Here is a 27976-nt window from a genome sequence, read left to right as displayed (position 1 = left end):
CAACCGATGCTCACTAGCCCAACAATATTTACCATAATGCATTGCGGTTGCTGCTGTCAAACATGACGGACAAACAGGGGCACAGGAACATATGAAAACATTTTAAATGCTTTTATGTTGGTTGGTTTTATCAAATCTGTAAGAAAATATTAAGGATTCAAAACAGGGTAACTTTCTTCGCCTATGATGATTACAAGACATGAGACCATCAACTTTATGCAAAAATAAGTGATAATACACAAAAAAAGGTGTTAGCCTATTTTGTCACTAAAGACACAAAACTTTGTTGTCTATTAGTATATTTTTTTTTCTGAACATATGTTACATTTAGTATCAGTTTTCAGTAAAATTCTACCGTAAATTTCGATCCTCAGCCGTTGTCAAGGAAATTTACACGCTGTTGTTGCTAAACATTTTAAATGTGAGACGGCGATGACTTCATTGCCGGCGGCCGGAGTAGTGTCTGACATCATTTTTGTGTTTTGCAGCTGAGTCCACTATATAGTCCACTATATGCAGCTCACTATACAGTGGATAGGGAGTGGGGAATGAGTGTGTGGTTTCGGACACAGCCAGTGTTTTTTTCCATCACTTATTTTGGTGTGATAGTCCAAAACCAACATTTTCGCTCAGGGCTAACCATGAAAACAGATCAGAGTTTGTCCAACAAGTCACTTCATATGCCCTTAATGAAAATTTCTTATTCGATTATGCCATGAGATCTATCAGATGCCAAAATAAAATTGGTTTGACTCAACAGACAAACATTGGTGACTGATATCTGTTCATGCCACATTATTTGGCTGATGGTTGTAAAAAGGGCTGATATCCATGCATCCCCTGTGGCAGCAGAAAAGACTCTAAACACAGCAGTCACTAAACCTAACGGCAAACAGCTGCTGATTCACACCTAAACAATTACTGAGCAAATAAGCCATTCCTTTGACTCGAGTTGACTCATTTCTCCCTAGAGGTCTACTATACAGTAAATGTACCATTTTGTAGTGTAGTTATAAAGCCAAAGTATCACCACTTTAACAGCAAAACTTATTACTGTCATTGGCTAGCCTCTTTTCTCTAATTCTATTGCTACCATACTGTTATTTTTGAGTGCTTTGGACAGGAATTGTTCTTAGACATAATTGGGGATTCATAAAAAACTAGTACTTAAAAGAGGTTGTGTTATCAATTTTTTATCTAGGCCTCTTATGGTTAATTTGCTATCAAGTTTCTGATAAAAAGGAACAGCTGAGGCTCATGGGAGCATTGCCATTAGTTGTGATGGCTTTTCTTACAAAGAAATAGTTTGGAAAAAATTCCTCCTTATTACCACAAACAACATATTTTACACCTTGAAAGAGTCAGGCTGTTTCTAATCTTGCTTCAAAACTTAGCTAAACTTCTAAAGGTTATAACACCCCTCTTTAAGGGTTTTATCTTCTCTTTCTTTACACTTGGAGCAAGTAATCAAATTAACTTCTCCATATGCTCAACAGTGAATCATTGTTTAACTAGAATCACAGGACAAGCATCAGCTGTTTACTGACAGAAACTTTAAGACTCAACATATAATACACTCTTTCTTGAAGCAGACAGTGAATCTAGGGTCAAGACTTTATCACAGAAAGCACTGTGATGCTCTCAACATCTTTTATAGCACTTTCTAAACAAAAAAATTCTAAAAATGCACACAGCAATGTTTTTGGTGTATTATAATTACAAATAGATAAGGGCTTCAAAAAAGTGTTCCCACTGTAACTAGCAGAGGTTTATGGGTGACATAAGGACAACATGGCTACGTGTGTCCTCTCTAGATTACCACCCACACTGTAAATGAGGAAATACATCTTATAAAGCATGAGGTAAGAGTGTATAGGTGTGTTCTGAGCATATACGTATAGTGTGTTTGACTCTGTGTGTGTAAATGAGACAGAGAGGAACATCAGTACATGAGGGAGGTAGGTCAACAAACATTCACAGGGCCCTCAGCGCACCAAGGGGTGGGCAGCACATGCAGATGGAGGAAGCCACTGCAGACATAAAGACTCATGGCTGTGTGACGTGCAAGGGGGCAGTGGGGTGGGTTGGGGTTATCTGAGGAGCTGATGGTCAGGTCCCAGAGATTTTTGAGGTGAGAGGTGGATGTGGGGGGAGGAGCCCCTCAGTTTGCATCAGTGAAGAACCAAAGTACAGTTAATGGTCGTGAGAGGAGTTAATTGAAGACCTCTGTTTTTGCATATAGAACATGAATGTTCATGGCAGTGTGTTTGGAATCTGAATTTGTGAACTAATTGCTGTATTCTGTGTGTACCTCTCAGTGTTAAAAAACAGACAGTAAAAGCAAACCCAGATTGTCAGTGTGTTTCTCTCTAATGCTCTAGTGATGCTGGTGGCAGGTGGAGGGTCTTGTTGGTGCTAGAAAAAAAACAAAACAAAAAAACAAACAAAAACAAAGGTAAAATAAAAAATTTGACTTCCCCCACACTTCCTCTTAAAAAAATAGCATCCCAATTTTTTCCTTCTGTGTCCAGGCTTTTGTCTAAGAGGGAGCCTTGGTCTCTTCAAGTCACACATCCTGGTCCTCAAAGACCTCCAGGAAGAGTGGGGGAAAGAGTTCATTGGGACACTCAACCTTCATATGGAGGAAGCGGCTAGCGTGGCAAGCTCCAATCATGCGCAGGTCTGTCACCTTCATCAGTAGCTTGGGCCAGAAGTGGGGAATGTTGTGCTTGCGGTAGTTTATGTAGTGCTCAAACGCCAGCAGGTACGCCTCTTGGCACTGCTCGATCTTCTCTATGCTGGCCAGCCCTGGACGGTCTGGATGGAAAGTAGGAGATAAGAGGAAGATTAAATACGTTTATGCAACATTGCCATGTCAACATTTAGAACAGTGGCTTCCCATAAAAGAACAATGTCAACTGTTACATTTGATGAATCAGACATTTTTAGTTCCTGTGTATTTTGTGTTGTACTGCACAAAAAGTGCTGGGAAATGCATCGACATGGACCAGGCAATTGGGGCCATTTTTTAACAGCTTTTCTTCCTCATTAGGCTGTAATCCTGCATTTAATGAAAATTATGTCAGGGGACTAAACACTAGGAGTGACCAATAGGCGTGGCTAGAGAATTAGTTGCAGTCTGTGAGTCTGTAGTTTATAAGTCGCTATGTGTACGTAGGCTGAGAGCTTTACTGATCCAGTTGTAGTTAGCAGGGTAGAACCACACAGCGCAGAGAAACTGCTGGACTGGACTTTGCTAATGCCAATGGGAATCATCATTTAAACCTTTTTTTTCCTCTGGGAGACCCTCAAAACAGACTGCTTATTACATACCAGTGCAACTTATATTCTGGATTTTAATACTTGTAATGTACTACTATTTTATTCATGTATAACTTGTACCTGTAGTGTCATTCCTGTCATAGGATGAGTCAGCTATGATAGTTTAAAAGGTACATTCAGGTCAGTTCTGTGGTAAGATTTGTGTTGTATTCACTAATCACCTTCCAACAACTGAAGATGCGCACCTCACATGATTTCCTCAGAAAATTAACTGATGATTAACTTTAATGCCATTTCCAGTTACTTAAGATTAACCAGTGGCCACTTGATGATTTCTTAGTTAGCTATCTGGCCATCATTGCAATAAATGCATCTTAAGCATAAAAGTACAGAATTCTTGAAACAACAGTTGGAATAGCTCTAAGTTCTGTGTACAGAGCATCAGTATTTGTTTGTTTGTTTATTCTGATCCCCATTAGCTCAAGCATCAGCTGTCAGCTGTTCTTCCTGGGGTCCACAGTTTACACTTTGACAATCAAATTTATACAGTTAGTAATCACAGTAAACATGAGACAATACATTACACTGCACCAACAGAATTCAACAAACATTTTAAAAATTACAACTAACTCAGACAAAGTGAAAGACAACAGACATTACAACAGTATCATTCTCTATTTTCTTGGTCCTATCTCTGTTCTCAGTATTTCTGACTGCTTCATCTTCCACTGAGCAGTGCAGGAGCAGCAGCTTTGTAGGCTTTAAAGTAGTCATGGTATATGCTTAACCTGGTCCTTTAATACCAGCAGAAACTCAACATAAAGAGAGGCTCCACTCTGTTCAGCAAAGTCTATGACAATTTCTCTATAGCTCTTTCAAACCAACTACTTTTGCCAAATGGAGTTTGCGTAACAGTTTGGTAGATGAGCTCTCATTCTGTGGTGTAGGGCTGACAGCTTCCATTTGGTTGGTCGAGTGATAGTCGAAAAGCTTTTGTCCGACTAACCCCAACACGCTGACCAAAGGGCAGAGCGGTAGTGTGCAGCTGACTGATATGAGACGTGCTGCTAGGGACAAAGGAGCAATGCAGCTCTGGGAAATACAGGTAGAGAAGTGCACAGAAGCGCCGCAGAGTGGGATATTTTCGGATATTTTTACAGCAGTAACGCTCAGAAACAACGCATCTTCAACTCGTCACAAAGTTGCAGGCTGTTTGTATTGAAGTGACACTGCTGAGTGTCTCTGCATTAACTCCCGCGGTCAGTTTTGTCACCTGTTGGCAAACAGGCTGCGTGGTATCATCGCCTTTTATAATCTCCTTTAAGTGTTCACATTAGTGTTAGCTTCTTTTATAGACAGACAGAAAGCAGAGGGGATAAAAGACGATGTCTGCTGGTCATTAAGCCCCGATGAGCAAACCTTATACCTTTCACCTCTGTAAATAAACGCTGCATGCTTTCTGCTCGTAAATGAAACTGCGTGGGCTAGTTCCTGTCTCCAGCACTGGAGATGTGGGTGTCTCTGTGTTGTTACAGAGCTGTTTACTGTGAAATGCCCATTAAAATTGGTTGCTTAGTTAGTTTGTGCTGTTTGAGGCAGAATCAGGAGAACTACTTCAGTTGAAGTTTTATTTCTTTTGTTGATCTTGAGTCTCAAACATTTAAAAGCATATTTAAGCTCTGAACTATAGCTACATTTTTTGCATTAAAGAATCTGTCTTTTTGTTGTTGCTGTTATTTAAAGCACTTTGTCAGGAGTATCTCAGGGAGCCATCCTGCAAACTGGATGAGTAATAAGGAGAATCAGTCTAAATTTATAAGCTATTTCTTTTTAGCACTGTGGAGCTCAGTCCCAGCAGGTTATATTGCTGCTGTTTATTGCCCTCAAAGATGCATATGACTTTGGCTGTACTGTTAAAAATACATGTAGCATGTAATGCACATGTAACCCAAAGACATTACTTTAAGTTTTTCATTAGTGTATGGCTGTATTTGAAATAAAAAACAAAAACCACTGTATCCTTCATTTCTGTAAAAAATCAAATGTTTTGTGTTTCTAAGAAAATAGACTACCAATATTAAAAAAAAATATTTGTAGTACTGGATGGAATGGGTGTTTTTTTACAGTAGGAAAAATGTAATTAAATATCGGTATCAGCCAAAATCAGTTTTAAAATATTGGCAAAAATCCAGTATCATGCATCTTTGATCACCGATAAAAACAAATACAAAAACCAATGATCTTAAGTTATTTTGTAGGCTATCTGAGTATAGTTAGTGCACTGGGATCACAGAGCTCTTATGATCAAAGAAAGGTGCACGCTAATCGTCTCTCAATTAGTTATTTTTTTAGTACGACATGATGAGCCTAAAAAATGTATTAATGCTTCAAAAGCGTTGTTATGTTCATTTTAGGATCATTAAGACTACCAAACAGGTGCAGTAAGGAACCCGTATGGGTTAAACTGGTCCCCAATGAGGTGATTATTTATTTATTTATTTCTAACCTAAACGGCCAATTGTTTGGTTGGTGCCTGGGTGCGATTTTGGTTGACCAAGTGTTTTTTAGTTGACTACAGGCCTACTGTGGTGATTATCATAAAACAAGACTCACATCCCAGGAGTTGCTCTAGGCCTTGTCCTCACAGAGATGAAAACAACATATTTCCGTTTTGCTTTGAAAACGTTTTCCTTAAACACGGGATCGTTTCAGGAAATTTCTGTGTAAGCACAGAACCACTGAAAACGACTGAAAACACTGTAGTATATATGCAAAGCCTGTAAGTAGCGCTGTAACACTGTCACTGAAATGCACCAGAGAGAAGAAGATTATCGAGAACATGTATAAAGCTTTTGCACCATACACAGACATATAAGGATATCTGGTGTATGCTGTTCACCATTCTTTGTTCGCAGGGTTGTAAAACAGCATCAGATTTTGCTGTAAGAGCCATAATAAGCTCAGTAGCTTCTGCAGCACAAACACAACCCTATAATCTGACATTGTTGTTTTGGTTGGACCTGCACATGTGGCTTTAGTGGGCTATGCTATGTATGACATAATCATTCCAAGAAAGATGTGGCTGGCTGTTCACACGGAGTCGAAACGGTAGGCGTATACATATTTGTTCACTCAGGGACCTGGTTTCAAAAAGTAGCGCTTACGGCCTCCAAAAATGCTGTTTCTGGGTGGATGAAACGCAGATACGGCAAAAATCTTTTGCGTATACTGCTGAATTTGTCTCCGTGTGGACGGGGCCCTTGCCTCTGCTTGTCCTTAAATTTGTTTAGCTCAAACAAGCACACCTCAAGCCTTGTTTATGTTACAGTATACTCACAGTTTCCTTTAAATGCAGGATTACGATGTAATTGGGGAGAAAATACACAATGAATCTGCTTAATTTTCTTTCATGTTAGATCCTGTGACAGCTACACAAACGTTCATGACATCATGTGTCTCAGCACTTTATGTTGCTTCACTGGTCGCATAAGTAAATAAGCAGCAACCAACTTTTTAAAGTGTGACTCATAAATCAGTTAAACACTGGACTTAAAGTTTGTAAATCCATGGTATAGATTTTTAGCATGGAGGATGTGCTTAACCTAATACCACACAATCATAACATTTAAAGTCTTTATTAAACAAAGCCATGAAACAGTCATAGTGCTGCTAGAACCTCCTTTGACAGCAATAACCTCAACCAAGCGTTTCCAGTGGCTACTGATTAGACCTGCATAATGTTTAGGAGGAATTTTGGACCATTCTTCCTTACAAAACTGCTTTAGTTCACCCATATTCCTAGGCTGTCTGTTGTGAGCGGCTCTCTTGAGGTCATTTCACAGCATCTCTATTGGATTCTGGTCTGGGCTCTGACTGGGCCAATCCAAAAGGTGTATTTTCTTTATCTGAAGTCATAATGTACTAAATTTACAACAGTGTTGAGGGTCATTGTCCTGCTGCATCACCCAGTGTCTTCTGAGTTTCAGCTGGTGGACAGCCACCCTGACATTATCCTGTAGGAGACCTTGATAAACTTGGGAATTCATTTTCTCCTCAATAATGGCAAGCAGCCCAAGCCCCTAGGCAGCAAAGCAGCCCAAAATCATGACACTCCCTCCACCGTACTTCACTGTGGGAATGATGTTCTCATGTTGGTATGCGGTACCCTCTTAATGCCATACATACTGCTGTGTGTTCTCCCCAAACAAGTAAACCTTACTTCCATCAGCCCACATAACATTCTCCCTGAGGCCTTGTAGAGTGTCAAGGGGCTCTTTGGCAAACTTCAGGTGTGTAGTGATGCTTTTTTAAAGCAGTGGCTTCCTCCATGGTGTCCTACCATAGACACCATGCCTGTTCAATCTTCAGCGTATGGTAAACTCATGAACAGAGATGTTGACTTGTTAAAATGATTCCTTTAAGCCTTTAGCTGTGACTCTAGGGTTCTTTTTGACCTCTCTGACTGGTGAACACCTTAAGTCTTTGAGATGACTTTGGAACCCCCTCCAATCTTATGGAATTGAACAACTGTTGATTGAATGTATTCTCTTTTTTTTTGGAGGCATGGTTCACATCAGCAGACACTTCTTGTGAAGAGAAAACTCAAAAAGTTTGAACATTTTTATAAGCTACAATAGCTCTACACCTGGCTAAAATCTAAAATTTAATTGATTGGACTGCAGGTGTGCTAACTCCTGACTCCAGTTATCTCTTTTGGAGTCACTGGTCTAAGGGTTCACTTACTTTTTCCAGCAGCAATGTGAATGATTAATGGCTGTGTTCAACAAAGACGTGAAATATAAATGTTCGTGTGGTATTAGGTTAAGCACACTGTGTTTGTCTACACTCTGGTGATCAGATCACAATTGAAGACCAATTAATGCAGGAAAGTAGATAATTCCAAAGCCATCACACATTTTGTCTTGCAACTGTAAAATAGATCATACATTTTAACTCTAGCCACAAATCTGCTTGACACTTTCACAAAAGCCAATCATGGTTTAGACCCCTGAAATGCACCAGAAATGAATGAAACAGCCTTCAACAACCATTTAAAACATTGTTTTGTGTACTTTTAAAGACAGACCTCACAAAGCTTTACTTTTTACATATCTGATGATGCTATTCTTACAAATTTGATTCCTGTTAATTCCAAGTGAATCATAAGACAATCTGCTCTTTTTTGGGCTCAAACCCCCTACAGGCAATCAGAGTGAATCGGCTGTTTAACTCATGTTCTACCGTTTAAACTGATACTTCAAACAGATAAGATTTTGAAAAGGTAAATGAAAAGATAAGATAAGAAAAGATAAATGGCTCAGGCATGTATCATCCAGTTAATGACGACCTACGATGGAATGCAATATTGGCCTTATGTAGACTGATTTGAGATTTCAGTTGAGCACTAATAGTTAAAAAGGGATACATTTTTAAAATCCTCACGTCATGGTTAATTTGATACACAGAAATAGCTCTTGGTTTGAAGAAATGATGAATCCGAATGTGGTGAAAATGGTCATACTCGATTATATTTCTTTTTCCTAATTTCAACAAGACTATGTCTTCTTGAGCAAGATTGAAAGTCAAATAAAATTAAATGTGTTGATGTTTTTTGCACTAGAGACACAGAACTTTGTGTTCAAACAGGAAGTATGACATTGGTGTGAAGAGACCTATTGTGTGAGTCTTTTGTACCTGTTTAGTGTTCTGAACTCAGAAGCAGCACAGCCTTCACTTGATTTATTATTTATGGGTTGGTTATTTAATATTTTACTGTTTTTTGCCTGTATCTTTCATTCTAAGCTGGAAGAAAAGCTCTATTGTAAAGATGACAGGTTAGAATCAGTAAAACTAAATATGAGACAATAAACGGTAAACAAACACAGAAGTATGAAGAATGTGACTGCAATAAAAATGTTATTTGAGACAATGAGATCAAATCTTTTCACACTAAAAGTCTCACATACAGATCACATTACCTGAGCTCATAAGAAGCACAGCCTGCATTAGAGCCACCTCTGTGTCGTCTAGATTAAACTGAGCCAGGCTCTTTCCCAAATCAAAGATGGCGTCTGACACCACACCCAGCCCGCCGTTTTTTAGCTGCTCCCGTTTCACAGCCATCTCGCCGCTCAGCGTCAACGTCTCGCTGTCTGGATCGTAGCGTACAGCGGCTCGCAGTGACATGATCTCCATGCAGCAGCCTTTCAGCAAGATGATCTGGTCTTCACAAGGCAGCTGGAAACAGCACAGAAACACAAACAGTCATCAGGAAATAAGAAGACAACAAATGACATGAGCATTTTAGGAATTTCTGTGTAGCATGACTAGGATTTGAAGCGATGATTGGGGGGTTTTAAAGTGGGGTTGTATGAGTTAATTATAAATAGTACATGTACTCAGATTTAGGGCTTAGTACACCAGAGAACAGTCAGTTTGGTCCCTCTTTAAAGAAGCTGGCTAGAGTTAAAACACACATGCTAAGAATGTCTACAGACAGGGTCAGAAACAAGAGCTTTACTTATATAAAAAAATCCTACATATCAAAACTGTTGTAATGTTGGCTACATTTTTGGATCTTTTCCTACTTCACTTCAGAAGCCCCCTGCCTTTGGCACCAAGATTTTAACTGACCTAAGCCCTGTATTCACGGTATCAGATCAGCTGTTCAGGTAAGTGGTATTAGAAGAAACAACATACAAAAAAACATTTCTGAAAATGATTAAATGCTATTCACAGAGGAGATGAATGGAGGCGTTATAAAATAAACAGCACAGCGGATTAACTTTAACACATGACAAATGAGTGAGGGAAAACCTCTTTTTTGTTGATTGATTCATTCAGCGCTGTCTCCTAATTTTTCTGTTTTTTGTTATTCTGAAAATGACACAGAGTTGTTTAAGGTGCCCCTGAATCGTTAACGTATACATTGAGTACAGCTGATCACCTCTGTCCGAGGTCATTATCCTTATGACCAGAGCTCTGTGATCTATATGTTGACCAGGACAATCTCTATTTGAACAGTCTGGAAAAACACAAACATTGCATAAACTTTAGCAGCTTTAATAAAGTGAGGTTTGATTTTAGTCCTTGAATGCCCTGGCTCTTTCTGCAGCACAACTGCAAAAACAACTACACCATTTAAGAGGGAACACAGGGCCATTGTGCTGAAAGAAACATGGTTCTGAAGAAAAGGGCTGTCTGACTTCATGGTGTTTTAAATGAGTCAGTAAGTGCTAAGTGACTTTTCCCTGAAAAAAACACTGAGTGCAGGTAAATAATAATAAACAAAACACTGTTGAGAGTGATTTTGACTAGTGTCATACTTGTCCTGTTTATTTAAAGGGTACTTATTGGCATAAACCCCTTCCTTACCTGACTACATTCTGGTCAATGAACATTTCAAATAGTACAACCAGATCTCAGAACTGGATCAAATTAAAAACACCAACATTTAGGACTGACTGAGGTAGGTGACTGCAACTGTTTCAAAATGTAATGTATTGATCAGGGATTTAATTCATTTACAAGAATGAGTGTGTGACTATGAATGTGTTTGTTCATTCAGTATTTTTCTCTTCTTTCTTTCATTGCATGGCTGCAGGGCACCCCTGGAAAAGAGACATTTCTCTCAATGGGTCCTTCCTGCTTAAATTCGAAAGGGATTTTGAATCAAATAATTTTGACTTAATAAAACAGCAAGTTTCTATTTGACCACTTTGAAATCTTTACTAAGTTATGTACTGCAATGCAGAGTATCTCATTACACATCATCTATCTTTAACCCATGTGTAGTGAAGCCATGGCTGAGCACTGGTACACAATAATTGAAAAGCTGTTCTTTTAAGACTTGAAGTGGCCAAAGTACGCGGCAGCCATGATCCAGTCTGTGGTGCTAAGAAGCTTAGCTTCTGTGCAGGAACACTGACCAGCCTCTCCAAAGAGGACTGTACTGAATGTTATCTGGTATACATAGCACACTTACTAATAACCAGAGGCAGAGAAAGTACACAACTATTGCACTCAAATAGAAGTACAGTAAAAATTTGGTTAAAATTTCTTCCCAAGGGCATGATGGGAACTCCACCCCCACATCCCCCTGATCTGAAATCACAGAGGGCGCAGCTTATATCAATTGACTCTTTCCAGGGTTGAACAAATAATTCCAGCACTGAAGGCTATTTCCCTCAGAATGGGGTTAAAATTACACTTTGGGAGTTAAAATCAATGTTGTATCAACAGCCCAGTTTTTCCTGTGTACAACAGCTGTTTTGGGATGTAATGTGGAATCATTCTCTCACCATGTGCTGTACTAGTCAAAAGAGATGTGAAAATAACAAGAGCATTGTACTTCAGTAAAAGTACAGTTACTCTGGTAAAAAACTTAAGTAGAAGTAAAAGCATTGATTTCAAAATGTACTCAAAAAATTTCAAGAACCCCCCAAAAACTATCCAATCACAACAATTTGAGAAAATGCAGTTAGTTATTTTCCACCCCTGAGAAGAACCTTCTAAAACCCCACCTGAAAGAGTTGAACGTGTTCCTTTAAAACCCTAAAAGCATGGAGGTAAATGAGTAAATAAACAAGACCCTTCAGAGACACCACCAAAACCATAGGTGGAAGACAAAGATATTTCAAAAGCATAAAAAATGACGTATCCCGATGACAATGCAGTTAAATGCCATGGGCATTGATTCAGTTTTGAGAACTGCATGTCAGTAACTTCTTTCTTACATACTGACTTGCTGTTTGCTACTTGCCAAAGTATTGCTAACACAGCAGTAGAAAGCTTTTTGAAAAAAGAAAGATGAACAAAAGAAAGTATTTGGGTAGCATGTCATATTAAGGGTTTCTTGGAGTGCTTCCTTGAAGAGCTTCCTTAAAGAGAATGGCTGTCATTTTGGAGCACAGCAAATCCCCTGCCACTCATTATGAAACCAGGAAGCCCTTACAATATAAATGACACTGTAGTTAGTACTTGCACGCAGATGGTTTCTCAAACAGCAGAGTGGTATCTCTGAGCAATGAGACATTGCATCATTCAGAGAGAAAGGAGGAGTGGTGGGTTGGGAGGACACAGAGTGTTATTATATTTAGTGTAAAAGTACATATTTCAGGTGATAATGAATTGAGTCTACATGCTACAAGGAGAAAGTCTGAAAGCACCACATTATTTTTGCTTCTTCTTCCAAATAATTAAACAGATATTCAAGAATACTAAGTCTCTTATTCACAATCTTATGCTTAGCAGAAACAAACATCCAAAGTTTTCAAAGTAAAGTAAGAAAATAGATGAGGGTTATTCAGGACACATCTCCTTCTGGATCAGCTGATAACAGACATCTTCACATTGGTTTTAATTCTAAAAGTGGAGTTTGTTTACGTGACGAGGCATGGCATTAACCCATCACACCAGGGTTAAGGAGTACACTGCCTTGTGTGTCTATTCATTTTTCACACACTACTCTAGCTCATTCTTTGACGCTAAAAAGCAGCTAATAAATATTCACCTGGTGGCTACATGTACGATATGTGATTTAAAACTGAAGCTTCAGCTGCTTGTCCCAGACAAAACATCTGAACACAAAAGACATATATTTTATGTTCACTGATGAAGTTTAAACTTAGTCCAGATAGGGAGGATAAAGTGTCAACAATTTTTTTTCCAGCAATTGTCTTGCTGGTTAGCTCCCATGCTTTGACAGAGTATTCATTTCTCTCTATATTATGAATGCAGAATCTTGGCACTTAATGCAAGGCTTCAACATCGGAAAACTTGTGGTTTCTGTTTGCAGTATGGTTTTTAGTCTGTGCAGTACTGATGATTCTGGCTCGAAGTACCCTGACAAACTGTCAATGGGGTTGATACACATTGGCTAAAATGCAATACTGAGAGCAGTGCCTAAGGACCAAGAGTTTCCCAGTAAATCTGCTCACTACACAGAATATCGGATGTTGCCTCAAGAAGCTAAGTTATTACAAAATGATGGATGAAAGATTTCTCTTATTCTTACACCCATTTGAATTCAGTAGGTTCTTTCAAACATCAATAAAGAGCATGATTTTGCTGCTAGTGTTGCTCGGTACTCTTAACAACCATAATATCCTGTAAAACAATGGATTCACTCTCAATTACGCATGATATTTGCTAGTCCTGAGTAGCTGCTGTTAATTGTTAAGGCTGATAATCTACACTGAATGTTCAGCTCCATACTGTTGCTGTTGTTGTTTTGGTTATAAGAGCCCAATAATGAACAAATAAATGAATTAATAACATCATCCCTTCAAATGCTGTACAGAACTCCCCAAACGTGTGCTTTAATGCTCCCTCAGATCTCCCAACATCTGAACCCACCTCTGAGAACATGGGCAGTTTCTTGGCAAAGTCGACAACACGTGTGATGGCAGGCGTCATGATCTTAGTGAACTCGCTGAAGGCTTCTAGGTCCACCTTATCACCATCAGTAGTGGGCACGATCGGACCCTGGCCGATATCATCCGGCTAGAAACAAGACAAGATACAGTTCATGGGACCACTCACTGTGACAGACTGGAACCAATTTAAATGCTACTGGTTAAACAGAGGTCATGTAAAACAATTTTTTAATCAATGCTGCAATACAATGCACAATAATTGGGGGGGGAATACAATTTATCTAAATCCAAACAGGATCCGTATTTAACAAAATAACTTCATGCAATATTTAAAAAAACTTCAAACAAGAGTTGACACCAGCATAAAAATATCTACTCAAGCAATAAATAAAGTGAAAGTAGACAAATGTCACAGAGACTTAAATTCAAGCTGGCTTCTAGTTGTAACCTTTAGGTTCCTCTGTCCAGACAATTTTGGAAGAATGCAGGTTTAGAAACTTAAATCTACATCCACATGTCCAGTCTTCTATACTGTCATGCTTTATTTTACTTTGTTAAAATGTGTGCATAATTTCTTTAAATAAATTGCTCCCAAATAAAAAAAATCACTCTTTCTCTTTTGGACATACCACATCTCACTCTTCACCTGAGATTAATAATTCCCCCAACTTTTCAAGGGTCCCTAAGAACATACTTCAGCTGACTGTTACCAAGTCTCAAGGGACTGGTTGCTTGGTAACAGTCAGCTGACGTTGGCCAAGGCTCTGTGGTGTAGAAACTTGCGTCTGCATGTGGCTGCTAATACATGGGACGGCACAAATTGAGTTCCTGATAAAAGAGAGCTGTGTAAAGAATTCATCACCTTTTCATTATGTGTCTGCTTGGTTTCATGAGATGGAGCTTAATTGTTTTAATCTCATCTCAAGCATCCTAGTTTAGAAATAAAACGAGAATGTAAGATAACTAAATGCATACAATAGCTAGTGTACTATTTTTATTTTCCTATTTGGCTTAGGGTTAAGTGAGTAATGGAACCTGATTTTATCAATATCATCTTCATTTTTATAATGTATTTGACATCAATCTAAAAAAAGCATTCTTTAAGATAAGAACGTGTACAAAATAATTACTACACTGGATCATAATTATTGTTGCACTGGAAACATGATGATTCCAGGCAAGGTTCCGAAGCTAAAGGTGCATATCTTCATATGACTTCCAATACAATTTATTTACAATAGATGATCTCAAGACACACAAATAGAATTTTATCTTCAGGATTTACAGGTCACTTTACATCTTGAACATCATGTCTGTAAGATGCTGTCAGATTTAAAGAAGTGAGAAAAATCAGTGTCTGGTTCACATTCCTCTTCAGTAATGCAAAGCAGCTCTTGGCCCAAAGACTGTTAGCTGAGAAATGGAAGCTTACCAAGAACTTGCGCTTTTGTTTCCAGCTGGAGCCCTGGGCGTTGGTGTGCCGGTGGGCCTCTGTTGCCATCCTGATCAGCTCCCACTCCGAGTTTGTGGGCTCTGGCCTTATCTGTAACGACTTCACCATCTCTTCCCTCTTTCTTTTCTGTCGATTCTCTTCGATCAGGCGACGCTTGGCAACACGCTTTGAATCGTCCAATACCACTGAAGGGCAGGACGAGAGCAGAGACAATATTCAAGTGAGCTGATGAAGTGATGTTAAAGAAAAGACAGATTCTTAATAACAAATATGAGGTATTTTTTTCTTTTTTTCTTCCTTCTGTCTTCTTGTAAATGAACTGTTTTTTTTCTGTTTGACTACATATCTTTAATTGCTCTTTATCTGCTGAGTGGCAAACGATAAATACTTGGTTTGTTCTATGGGCTGCTGTAGTTTTATCTAATATCAGAACAGAAAATGTACTAGCGCGCAAACTCTGGAAAGCTCTGTGATGGATAATGAAGAATTATGTTTAAAACATGTCAAGTTTCCAATAATACAAATTCTGCAGCATTATAATAAACAATTAATATATCTTGGTTTTACCAAAAGTCACCCAAAGATCAACATTACAGTAACTAGAGTCACACTGCTGATGAAAAATCAATTTAATATTTGAATATTGTTTTTTGACAGGAGCCTGCCATTACTAGCCTGAGAAACTCTGTTTTACTGTTGGTATTGACAAAGGTAGTGTTATACACTCACTGGCCACTTCATTAGATACACCTCTTCAGTTGCTCGTTAACTTGTAATCACATGGCAACAAGTCACTGCTTTAAGGCATGTAGACACGATCAAGACGACTTGCTGAAGTTCAAACTGAGCATCAGAACGGGGAGAAAAGGAGATTAAGGTGACTTTGAATGGCATGGTTGTTGTTGCCAGACGGGCTGGTCTGGGCATTTGAGAAACTGCTGATCTACTGGGGTTTTCATGCAAAACCATCTCTAGGGTTTACAGAGAATGAGCATTGTTGCTGACCATGTCCATTCCTTTATGACCACAGTGAACCCATCTTCTGATGGCTACTTCCAGCGGGATAATGCACCATTTCACAAATCTCAAATCACCTCAAACTGGTTTCTTGAACATGGCGATGTGTTCACTGTACTCCAACGGCCTCTACAGTCACCAGGTCTTAATCCAAAAGAGCACCTTTGGGATGTGGTGGAGCGACAGATTTGCATCATTGATGTGCAGCCTACACATCTGCAGCAACTGTGTGATGCTCTCATGTCAGTATGGGCCAGAATGTCCAAGAAATGTTTCCAACCTTGCTTTGTTGAAACTATGCCACAAACAATTAAGGCAGTTCTAAAGGCAAAAGGGGGTCTAACCTGGTACTAGCAAGGTGTACCTAATAAAGTGGCTGGTCAGTGTACACTTTGCCCATTGCAACATCCACTGTGTCTGAATGACTCATTTGCTTCCCATAAAACACTTGAGTGCAACGCTCAGCTTCATGGACTTTTTAATCCATTACAAATTTAAACACTTGACCCTCTGGTCTTCTGTTACATGTGTGACTTTGTTTGAGTATAGTTGTGATTTACCAACAAGGGCACAGATCAATATAAAAGACAAGATGCTAGATATTCAGCACTAAGTGTGAAGCTGCCTGACCTTCAAAATATCCAGCCAGGTTTTGAGAAGAAATCTAAATGAAATGTCAAAATCAGATTGGCTTTAAAGGAGCTTATTTGTGCTGGGAAATTTATCAAATAAAAATGCATTTCACAGGTACGTCGGGGGGCAGAAAGTTGGAGAAAAAACCACACAGGGTGTCTAAAAGCGTGTTTGTTGTTATCTCTGTATAGACATAAACAGTCTCCATAAAAGAAAACAAATTACAACTGAATTTGTAATCACTGTGAATTTCAAGCACCATCAACAGAGACAACTAGTGCAACATGATAATGAGATTGCAAATATTGTGAATCTGTTTTAGGAATATAATCAGGAAATAGATCCTTTTCCTTTATTTATTAAAGGGGGTGGGGAACTAAACTGAACTACAATGCTTCGGTTTCACAGATATTCAGAATCACACAGTAACTTTGGCAGATAAAGTTTTAAAAAGTGTGTTTTTTACACCAAAGTAGCCAACAGGGCAGATAATGCATTTTCTGTGTTTCTTCATATACCAAATTACAGATTAACAAGAAAACGCCTTCAGTTCCATTGCAACAGTTGAAAAGTAGTAGCGGCATTAACCCAACAGATAACTGCATTCCCCTCTTCTCTCTACCTGCATTAAGATTAGTACCGGTCTTTAAAATGATAGGCTGCATCAAAGAGAATGGTCTAGATCTGCCCTCTTTGTAAAGTGTCTAAAATTAATTTTGTCATGCATTAGCACAATGCAAACAAAGATTGATTGATTATTGTGTAATTCCTCTTACAATAAGGATATATGATATTAAAATAACTTACAATCCATGGCCATGCCCACAGAGATGCACTTTTTAAAGCGGCACAGCTGGCACTGGTTGCGGGTGATCTTGTCGATGACGCAGCAACCTTCATATTTACAGGAGTAAGATGGGTGGAGGTTCTTCTGAATGGTCCTGCGGAAAAAGCCCTAAGGAAAGGAGAGACATGGAGGCAGTTTAAAAAAAAGGAAAAGAGAGAAACTGAAAAAAAGAGACAAAACCAGAGAAAATGCAAAAGAACCGAATTAAAGACTGATACAAAGAGAGAAGAGACTTGGGGACATACGCAACTGGATAACGTCAAAGTAACACCCACAGGTTAAATGTTCTCCAGTTTTTATAGGCATCAAATGAGGGTGGTGAATATCACATGGCAGGCTGGTGATTGCATGACAAAAATCCTCCTTTAGCCAGGATGGCTGAGAGATGAACTGATGCATGACTGAACATCTCTCAGAGACCACTTTTGTAGCGACTGTGGATGCTCCAGTCTGATGAGAATCCCACAGAAAGTGCCAAAGAAGCATGATTTTAAGCAGAGAAGTACAGCCGCAGGCAGTAAGAAAGACTTCAGTTGCTGTATAGACACTTGCAAAACAATATTAAAGCAAAACCATTAATCTAAATAAAAATACAATCAAAACAAGACTTAAGTGATAATCAAACAAACAAAACTAAATCAATTCTTTTAATAGCTTTCTGGGGTTTTTATGCACTTTTCCTTCCAGCCTGACAATGGCAGAAATGTGTAAAACTGCTCAAGTCATATTTAGTTACTGAAGAGAGGCTGGTGTACAGGACGCCAGTCATTGGATAATAAACCTCTACTCAGTGGAACCAACACCATGAAAAGGCCTCCTGCCTGGCCAGTCCTGCTCAGTGTAGAATTCATTGAATCAGCCTTAAAAAAGAAATGCTTCATAACAAACCTGACTTCTGTAGTTTGTTGTGGTTGAAGCACACCAACTAATGAGTACAAAGGCTGTTTAATTTCAGCAATTGTTAAATATGTTAGGTACACTAATAACTACACTTTGTTGGTCCACTTCATTCATTCTTAATCTTACTAAAATTTACCTCTGTTCATGATCAATGTAGAGTTGCACAGTGAAGCAGTGGTTAGCACTGTGACCCTGGTTTGAATCCCTGTTGGACAGGGCCTTTCTGGGTGGAGTTTGCCTGTTCTCCCTGTAGATGTGGGGGTCTGTCTTGCTCCCACATCTTAAAAACATACTCATTTGGTTAACTGGTGCCTTGAAATCGTCTGCAGATGTGACTGGTTTGTCTCTGTATGTCAGCCCTCTGACTTACTGGCAACCAGTCCAGGGTGTACCCTGCCTCTAGCCTTATGGCAGCTGTGACCATGGGATAAGGGGGTAAAGATAATGGATGGTATAGTATTTTCTTATTGTCTCAGTCCACTCCAGGCAACAGGAGTGGTCCAAGTGAATTAGGTTGTGTTTTTACACTTCCTATATCTGCTATAAGCTTTTTCTTTTATATAACCTGTGGTATTTGACTTGTGTTTCAACACAGGTGTGTGAAAACTTCCCCTTGCACTTTTTAGTGTGCACTTCAAACCATGCACTTTATTCAGCAAAGCTTTCACATTTTAAGTGTTGTTATTCTTTTTTGTGACTACGGGTGTTAATTGAACTGTTTTGCATGTTTGCACATGTATTTTATGCTTATGTTTATTAAAGTGCTCTTTCCCCTTTAAATAAACAAATAATAATGATGGTTTTACTGGATTCTGTGAAAAACAGACTTGGAACTAGACCTGAAAAGAGAACACATTTTTGTGTGTCAGAGTCTCAATTTTTCCTACACATTTTTAACTTTCTATTTTTATTTTGAAATAGATAATTATAAAGGCATGAATGCAGTATTTACACTGTAAGCCCGGATGAACTGAATTTACTTAAAAAATTTGAGGAAACTGGTAGCCCTAAAAAATGTAAGTAATGTGTCATCAAAACTTGAGTGAATTTAACTTAAATTTTTAAGTACAACAAACTAAATGCCAAGTTGACTTAACTTTACATCTCTTGCAAAGTCAATTGCTCCCAGTTGTTTTGGTTATCTATTCTTCTGTAATAACAAATCAACTCTATCTCAGTGGTAATTCAACTCCCATAGTCTTATATTTAACACCTAAGCTGAGTTTATATAGTTCTCCAATAGTGATACATTGTATAAGCATTTAAGTGTTTCTTTTTTCAAACATAAAGGTGTTTTTTAACACCATATTAATTGCTTAAGTGTATTACTCAGGCAATTTAACAAGAAGACTATCACATAATTGAGATTTATGGTAAGCAATAGACACTTACACTTTGCTCATTCATGCAGTCCCTGTTTCTTTGCAGGGACACTTGCTGCCACAGACAGGAGGTCACTTAGTCAGTAAACAATTTCACTCATGGTGGAAAGTTTAAAAACTTAAAAACAATCCACCAGAAACGTGAGCAAAGGGCTCCAAGCAATGATTACTGTACAACAGGCATCATCTAAACATATTCAAACATAATTCAAAACATCTCAAACACATATAAACACTCTGCATGAGGGCATCATGGAAAAATTATTCAAATTTTAAAACAAGAGTGGGCGGGGCTTAAATCACTTGTCTCTCTTCAGAGTTGATGGTATCAACACTGTGAAACAACTCCAACAATGAAGACCACAATGCAAAGGAGATGAAGAGGCGTGGTTATGACTAAAACTTAGGGTCAGATCCACAAAGAATGGATTGCTCCTGCTAATAGCAGCGTTATTTGCGCAGAATTAGCTCACGCAATCTGCCCTGTTTTAGCACCTTATCCTCAAAAGAATTTGCTCTAATCATATGCAGGTGCTAACACGCCCACACAGTTTGGCAGCTGAGTGCTATTTGCGCTTCTGATTGCAATAAGCCGCATGGCATCTAGTACGCAAGGATCATGCAGCCTGGCAACCAGTATCTGCAGATGATTTCATTGTCGCTTAGATCAAAAAGTGATACTCTCCTCCGATAAATCCTTTCTTGTGCGCACCTGCCATCCCGACTGCCACGGTGCCTTCGCCTGGCTACAATCACTGCTGCCATGATTACCGCAGAGTCCTGGCATGACAGCCCTGGCATGATAGGCTATGCTCCACAGTTACCACCAATTGAGAGCAATTTGCAATCATTTTGAGCGAGAGAGAGAGTGAGAGAGGGAGAAAGAGATATTGCGTGGATTTAATACACAAGTCTCGCTGGCGGTAAACAGCACCGCTTTACTGCCTGTGGCAATTAGCGCAGGTCTTTGAGGATTAGGTGGTATTTGCAATGAGGCTCATTTGCATAGGAAGGGGGCAATTTTGCGCTGAATTTATGAATATTCCCTAATTTACATGCATGCAAATTGGACTGGTGCAGCGAGGAGTGGCAGTGCAGTTTGGGTTCAGTTTGCGTGCATTTCACCCTTTGCGTATGCTTCGAAGATTGCACGCTATTTTTTTCTGTTATTTGCACAGGTTTAGCGGTCGCAAAAGCAGTGCAATCCTTTTGAGGATCTGGCTCTTAGTATTTTAAGGGAATTTAACTTAAATTTATTCACACATTCAACTGTCTACAAATTAGTAGAATAAACTTAGCATTTTATAGTAACGCAATCAAACTTATATAATTTGTGTACATTGTAATTAAATCATTTAAGTAGATATAAAGTCCGGGTTTACAGTGTATGTAACTTAGGAAATATTCCAAATTTGACCAAATGTGTGCATTTTGCTGTTTTATCATCATAGCAAAAGTCATGTTATGTTCTGAGCAGCCACCAGCATAAACATGAACCAGATTCATAATGCCATGTTTGGTTTCTCTCTGTTTGACTGAGATGTAATTGCTAGTGTCTGGATGTATGTACTTACATTTTCTGAGCTCTCATTTTAAAATTTGTAGTTTTTTCTTTTTTCTTTCTTTCTTATTGCTGTGCTATTGTGATCTTGTCATGAATGTGGCACATGGTCAGTGGCAATAGAGGGGCAAAGTGTGCACAGCCGTCAAACTTTGGAGTGTGTTATCACCGGTAAATAAGTGGTTAAAATTCTTCTGTGGATCAGGTGCTAAAATAAGCCAGACTGAGGGTGCTAAATCTGTGCAAATCATAGTGCCCAAGTGAATCCAGTGGATCTGGCCTTTTGCCTTATTGGACCCTACTGGGCACTGCATTTGATGAATCTGAGTGAAAATCTCAGTTGTTTCAAAATGAAGCCACTGCTGTGCAGTTCCTTGATTGCCCACTTGAGGCTGTCAAGAATTCTTCATTAATTTAGCAGCTCAACAACAGTGAAACTGAAGCACAATGAGCTTTAAAAAAGTTATTGATGTCTATCTAAACTACAGCATTACATCCCAGTGATTACAAACACAGCTTCATACAACCTAAGAAATTTCTCCACTAGTTTCAGTAAAGAATTGATTTCACAATGAAACTTCCTGTTTATTGAGCCCTAAATGCTATGGCATTTAAATACCATCCTGACCTTTACCAGGCTATTGAAAAATTACATCATATACACTGGGTCTCCTTAAAAAACCCATGACTAAAACAAAATCAGTTGGAGGTGCATTGAGTCATCATGAAACAGATAACACACAACTTCTGAAACATTTCTTTATTAATTATTTCTTTATTCTCATCCCTGTTGTAGTCCTGTGTGAGTGCACATGCATCAAAACTATTTCTTTATATCAGGTTTTAATTTCCTTTCCTTTACTTGCATTTACAGAAGTGGTTTTTAAAAACATACCACAGGAACATTTTAGGAAAGTTTAAAGGTATAACAAAAACCGGTACTTCCCATTACCAATAAAAAAAAAAAAAAAAAACATAACTTGACAGGCCTGTTGCACCTTTAGCTATTGGGCTATCACTAAACAGCCACTGTTTGGGCAGTGGGTCTAGTCAATGATACATTTAGTAAGAGGAGGAGTTTCTTGCCTTGCAGCCTTCGCAGGTGATGCAGCGGTAGTGGTAGCCGGTGGCCTTGTCCCCACACACCACGCATGGCTCGTCCTTCTCCAGGTAGCTGGGGATGTACCCTGGAACAGAGACACTAAGAGCTATAGGAGAGGACGAGGAGGTTGAAGAGGAGGACAGGGTGGAAGGAGAGAGGGGTCAAATATGAGGTTGGGAGAATGTGAGGATGATGATCGGGAGGGGATTTGAATTTGGATGAAAGGTAGACAACAGGAGTTGAGAGGAGAATAGTGAAGGAGGGATGGAGGGGTCTGCGTGTTATCATAGGGGCTCTCAACAAAGCTCCTTTGCACAGGGCCCCAAGAGACTGTGAACCAGGAGGAGAAATGTTTATGGAACTGGCAGTCTCTGCTGCACACACAGACATTATATCATGCCAGCTTATGAGGTTTTCACTCCAATTCCCAGAATTCATTAAGAGGGCTTTAATCTTGATTTTTCATTTGCTTCTTTTTTCTTATGGGAGTTGAAATGTTTCCATTTGCTCAGTGATAAACTTTTAACTCACATCCAATAAGTGATTTTTTTTTCTTCCGCACTCTGACCTCTAAGCTGCCATGTTGAAGCACAAGGTCTTTTTAAGCGCAGGAGCATGCATTTGCACACTTAAGAGACATTCATGAACATGCTAAAACAACCCATAGACCTTTACACATATGACCTAACTAATCAATCATGGATAATAAAAATCCACCAAACAGCATGCTCACAGGATTTGGAGAAGAAAAAGCAGCAGAGGGATTTGATTGAATGAATGTTCTCAATCTAGTAAAGCCAGAGAGGAAGTACAGCCCTCCTGCTGAATTAAACTTGATTTATCTTGATTTTCAAAGCTGGGCTTCACTTTAACTTCGACATAGGCACAGAATAACATCTGTCTGGTCTTCAGAGCATTCTAAGGTTTAATTCACTGGGTTTTCATCAGTATCAGACACTGTAAGCTTCATCAAATGTGATAAAGTTCTTTGACTCATTTATAAAGACATCAGGGTTTTATGATGTGGCTATCTCCAACAGACTTCGACAAGAGATACTGAAACAAATATGCATATCACAGAGTCACTCAATTAGAAACCACAAAATAAACCATGTCAACAAAAACCAAGACACTTTCATACTGAAACTATAAAACTGTTTTCTGATGAACACTTTGGATTGCATTATCACAAATGTGAAACAGGCAATTTTTTTAACCACAATCAGTATGTTGAATACTTGAACACATCAACATTTGAGACTGCTTTATTAAGAGCCTTGATTAAACTTAGATTTAGCATGTTAACCATATCTGGTAGTTCTATTTTTTATCGAGTACCTGAGTCTTATTTATGGCTGTACTCAAAGACCTCTCTTATACTACAGCAACCCAGGTAAGCTAATCTATGCTCAACAAAGCCTCTGCATGAGAGTCATATCAAAGAGGACAGAGGAGATTATCATAGAAATGAGACATCATGCAAAGCTGTGGGGAGGCAGCTCTGGAGTGTTGGACTACACAGAACATTGGCCAAATCTACCAGCACATAATAAGATGCTTCTTTTGTGTCACTGTGTTAACTCTGTTGTTTGCAGGTGACAACAACACAAAGAGATGAAGGGGAAGATGATAAAACCTTACCAGACATACTCTTCACCGCACACTGGCTGTTCTTGCTCTTTCTTTTCGGCACATCTGGCCACCTGGAGAAGGGACAAGGAGGTGGTAAGATTAAAGATTTGTGCTGAAAACATAATCCTTATTGGAAAGACAGGAAAACATCTTCATATTTCAAAGGCAAAAAAAGACTTAATAAACTAATTTCACTTTTTTACATGCTTATTTAACCTGAGATGACAGTTGCACAAAAATTCAAGTTGTAACAACTCACTTTTAATCCACTTGCAAAGGTAACAGGAGTCAAGCTCATCAAAAATCTAAATTATGCCACAACAAACTCCAGATAGAGAGGGCAAATAAATGCTTTTCAGTTGTGTGTGCACACAAACTCTGCCACTCCGGTCAAAACAGCCTGGATTCCCCTTTTATGGGCCTGGCAGTGGCTCAGTCCACAGGGACTTGGTCAGACCACGTCGGACATCAGGGCTGGCAGCTGGAGAGGTGCTGGTTAACTTCCTGAGCACTGCTGATGTGACCTTGTGCTAAGCACAAGGGTCCCAATGTTCTGGGTGCTCTTTCATGTGCAGCCCCTCACTCTGACATCTCCAGTAAGCCCAGTTCAGACCACAGATTCGCAACACACCAAGACCATTTTAGACTGAATAAGGCCTGGATCAGTCCATCTGATGCTGTTTAATGTTATTTGGCCCAAATTGCAAACAGCAGGTTTTTGGATGATGTAAGCAGGTAAAAAGGAAATGGGGGATAGGAATCTCATTTTGATAGGCTATAAACGCCAACGAGTATATGTTCTAAGTAGAATATTAGGTAACATAAAATAATGCTGTGACTTTTTGAAATGATTACATGAAGCTTTTTTATTTATATTTTTCTACTTTTCACACAAAATGTTTATCCTTGTCCCCTCCATCAGTTGTAAAGCATGTAAACAGGATGGGTGGCGCTATACTGGCTAATATATGAGCAATACAAGGCTGTACTAACTTTAATTTGTCAGCGGGTATCTTAGTTATAGCAAGACTGAGTTTGCAAAGCATCTTTGTATTTTTAGACATATATGTGCTGTGAAATTTTGCTGCCTTGCTAACAAAGGTAATGACAAAGGAATTAATTAGCAGGAATCATACAGCGTGATGTTACACATTAACAAGAAGATAAATACAACATTTAATGTCTAATACTGCCTTTCATTTAGAGACAGATTTTTTGTGCTTAAGGAATACATCACTTTAAATTAAGGACTGTGAGAGTCAAAACTATGAAAACAATGCATTGTCTCTTTCAGCTACAGTGGTGTGAACTCTTACGGGCACTCTGACATTGTGTTGTTGGTGATCTAAGTGAAACACCACCAATGTACCACTTAGCCTGTGGCAGGATGTGCTATGGGTGTTTTAGCACCTGCGTATTATTAGTGCAAATTCTTCAGTGAATATGATGCCAAAGGGGAGCTATTAGAGGGTGCAAATCTTGAGCAAAAATTGGTGCTATTAGCATCGTGCAAAAATCTTTGATTAACCCCACAGGCTTTGAGAATAGTGCAGATTGGACAGTTGCAAGCAGTCAGGCTTGCTCTATCAACTCCACATCAGCCTGTCTGTAGGGGGATCACCACATATTTTGGCTTCCCTTTTAGGGGACTGATCATGCTGTCCTTAGTAACAGACAATTATAATTATAACAATAATTTTGCACTAAGCCACTCTTAGAAATGCCACTGGATTTCAATGCAAGAGCTTGGGATTAGTCCAGTGAGATATGAGATGCAGTGTTGCATCACTTCTTTCAATACAACAAAACAGGTCTTTACATAAAAAGACTGATTAGCCCAGCTTTCAGCTAAAAGATTATTGTTCAAACTCTGCGTCAACCAATGCTGACCAGCGGTTGGTTTCCGCTGAGTCACAGCCCACTGTGAGCCAAGTGTTGGAGCCATTAAGCGCTATTATGTGAGTTACCTACCAGCCGACAAGCTCAGTTCAAAGTTCAGCTTAAATACTACAACAAAAAGAGAAACAACACCCCCCCACCCCCCACCCCCCACCCCAGTAACTAATGAAAAGAAAGTGGCTTGGTTTAAGTCACCTCTAACAGCGCTCTAGTGGTGAAATTTTTGTCTTCATTCTCTGCTTTTTCTCAGTGTTGCTTTAATTCTTCACTGGGAATAAAGTATCAGCCTTCATGAGTATTTAGAGATGATTCAAAGACTTTCATTTGTTCTAAAGACAGAGCTTGAAAAAAACAAGGGCTTCTTTGATTTAAATAAATGACTGAACCATACACACACCTGTAATTTACATGCAATCCCACGTTTGTATACTCTACCATTTTTGGAGCACACACACCCAAACCAGAACATAGATAATTCCTTTACTCATCTCTCCCCCACCTCTCTCTTTCCATAATTCTCTCCTTTTTTCCTCCATCTTCCTCAAATATGATGGAGTCTGCATATGCTTCCGGCAGCAGATTAGGATTACATCCTCTCTTACTCCCTTTTCCCCTACCTATCCCCATGTCTGACACATCCCTCCCATTCCTGTCTAGCCCCCATTCAAATCTCTCTCTCTCTCTGCCCTTCCCACTGTTACCTCTCTAGGGCATTGCTCTATGTCTGTTCCTTGACCTTCCTCCACAACTCCCAGTCAATTTTATTTTTGTCTTTTCCTCCTCTTCTCTACATCTCTCTCCTCTATTCTGATCCCTTAACTTCCACCCGTGGTATTAGATAACACTGCTCTCCACCCTTCTTCCAATCTCTACCTCTCTCCATTCCCCTCTGTGGCTGTCAAATCTACTTTCCTCTTCAGAACGTAAAAAAAAAGGAAAAATCCTCTGACGTCTCTTGCTCTGTTCTTGCTGCTCTTCACGGTCCAGCTAACTTATTAATTTTATTGCTGTGCACATGGCCAGGCAGTAAGGCGGTGGGAAACTGTCCACTCTGCTTGTTGATCACTTTGAGAAAAGCAAATGTAACAGAAAAACCCCAAGCTCTGACTTCTGCTCCTATTAAAAACAAGTCTTAGTAATTTTATAGAGCTTCAGACTAGCAACAAAACCAGAAATGATGGCACTCAACATGTTTTTAAACACCAAATATGTGGGCAAACTCTTAGAGAAAGCTCTGTTTGAGTATCCTAGATATGATGGCAATTTTGTTAGCATATTTTGTTAACAGAAGGTGCTCACTCCCTTCCCTTGTGGTAGTTTTTTAATAAAAAATGACTTTTTGGTACTAATTATCATTATAATAATGGACATATTTATAGATATTTGTATATTTTTCAAACACATGGTATCAAAAAACTAAGTATAACAACCTTTCCATGTTATATCACCATGAACAGAAGTGGACATCCAAAACATATTAAGAGAATGTGTTCAATACTAATAAATCAGTTCATACTGGTATTGGCCAATACTGGTCCATTACAGCCACTGGCAAATTACGTGAGCATTACCTGATGTCACTTGCAGATGTTTATCTGCTGTGTCCCAACAATTTAATACTGGAATTTAGCACACCTAACTGCTAATTTAGAGAAAAGGTTTATAACTGGGTAAAAGGGAGGTCACAAGTGGGTTCATACCCAGAATTATAGGTCACGGTTCGGTATGGGTTTGGTTCAACGTCGAAAAAAGAAAAATAAATATCCCAAATTTAAAGTCTTTATTCTAGATTTTTCTCATTTACTACTTTTAAACTGACAGTTATGCAGCTTACAGTTTGATGCTACTAGTGTGAAATCCACCTGGGATAGTAGGTATAGGCTGTAGCGTAT

The 27976-nt window shown here is 39.0% G+C and overlaps 1 protein-coding gene across 3 annotated transcripts in view; it reads right to left on the bottom strand.

Annotated features, from left to right (window-relative positions):
- Positions 1-375: 375 nt before the first annotated feature.
- The window catches only part of LOC121529427 (thyroid hormone receptor alpha), a 148317-nt gene continuing 120716 nt past the window's right edge, over positions 376-27976 (bottom strand). Inside the window, exons 5-11 of one of the 3 annotated variants that reach the window (XM_041817265.1) lie at positions 24195-24256; positions 22538-22659; positions 17569-17716; positions 15091-15296; positions 13639-13785; positions 9261-9519; positions 376-2817 (exon numbers count right to left, since the gene is read on the bottom strand). In XM_041817265.1, the coding sequence (XP_041673199.1) occupies positions 2567-2817; positions 9261-9519; positions 13639-13785; positions 15091-15296; positions 17569-17716; positions 22538-22659; positions 24195-24256 (1195 nt within the window). In that variant the 3' untranslated portion in view covers positions 376-2566. Of the gene's footprint in view, positions 2818-9260; positions 9520-13638; positions 13786-15090; positions 15297-17568; positions 17717-20602; positions 20685-22537; positions 22660-24194; positions 24257-27976 lie in introns of those variants that run through there. The other 2 variants (XM_041817266.1, XM_041817268.1) reach the window with 2 other exon arrangements.

Source organism: Cheilinus undulatus, linkage group 21 (assembly GCF_018320785.1).
Source record: "Cheilinus undulatus linkage group 21, ASM1832078v1, whole genome shotgun sequence".
Taxonomy (NCBI): domain Eukaryota; kingdom Metazoa; phylum Chordata; class Actinopteri; order Labriformes; family Labridae; genus Cheilinus; species Cheilinus undulatus.
This window is presented reverse-complemented; position numbering and strand designations above follow the sequence as displayed.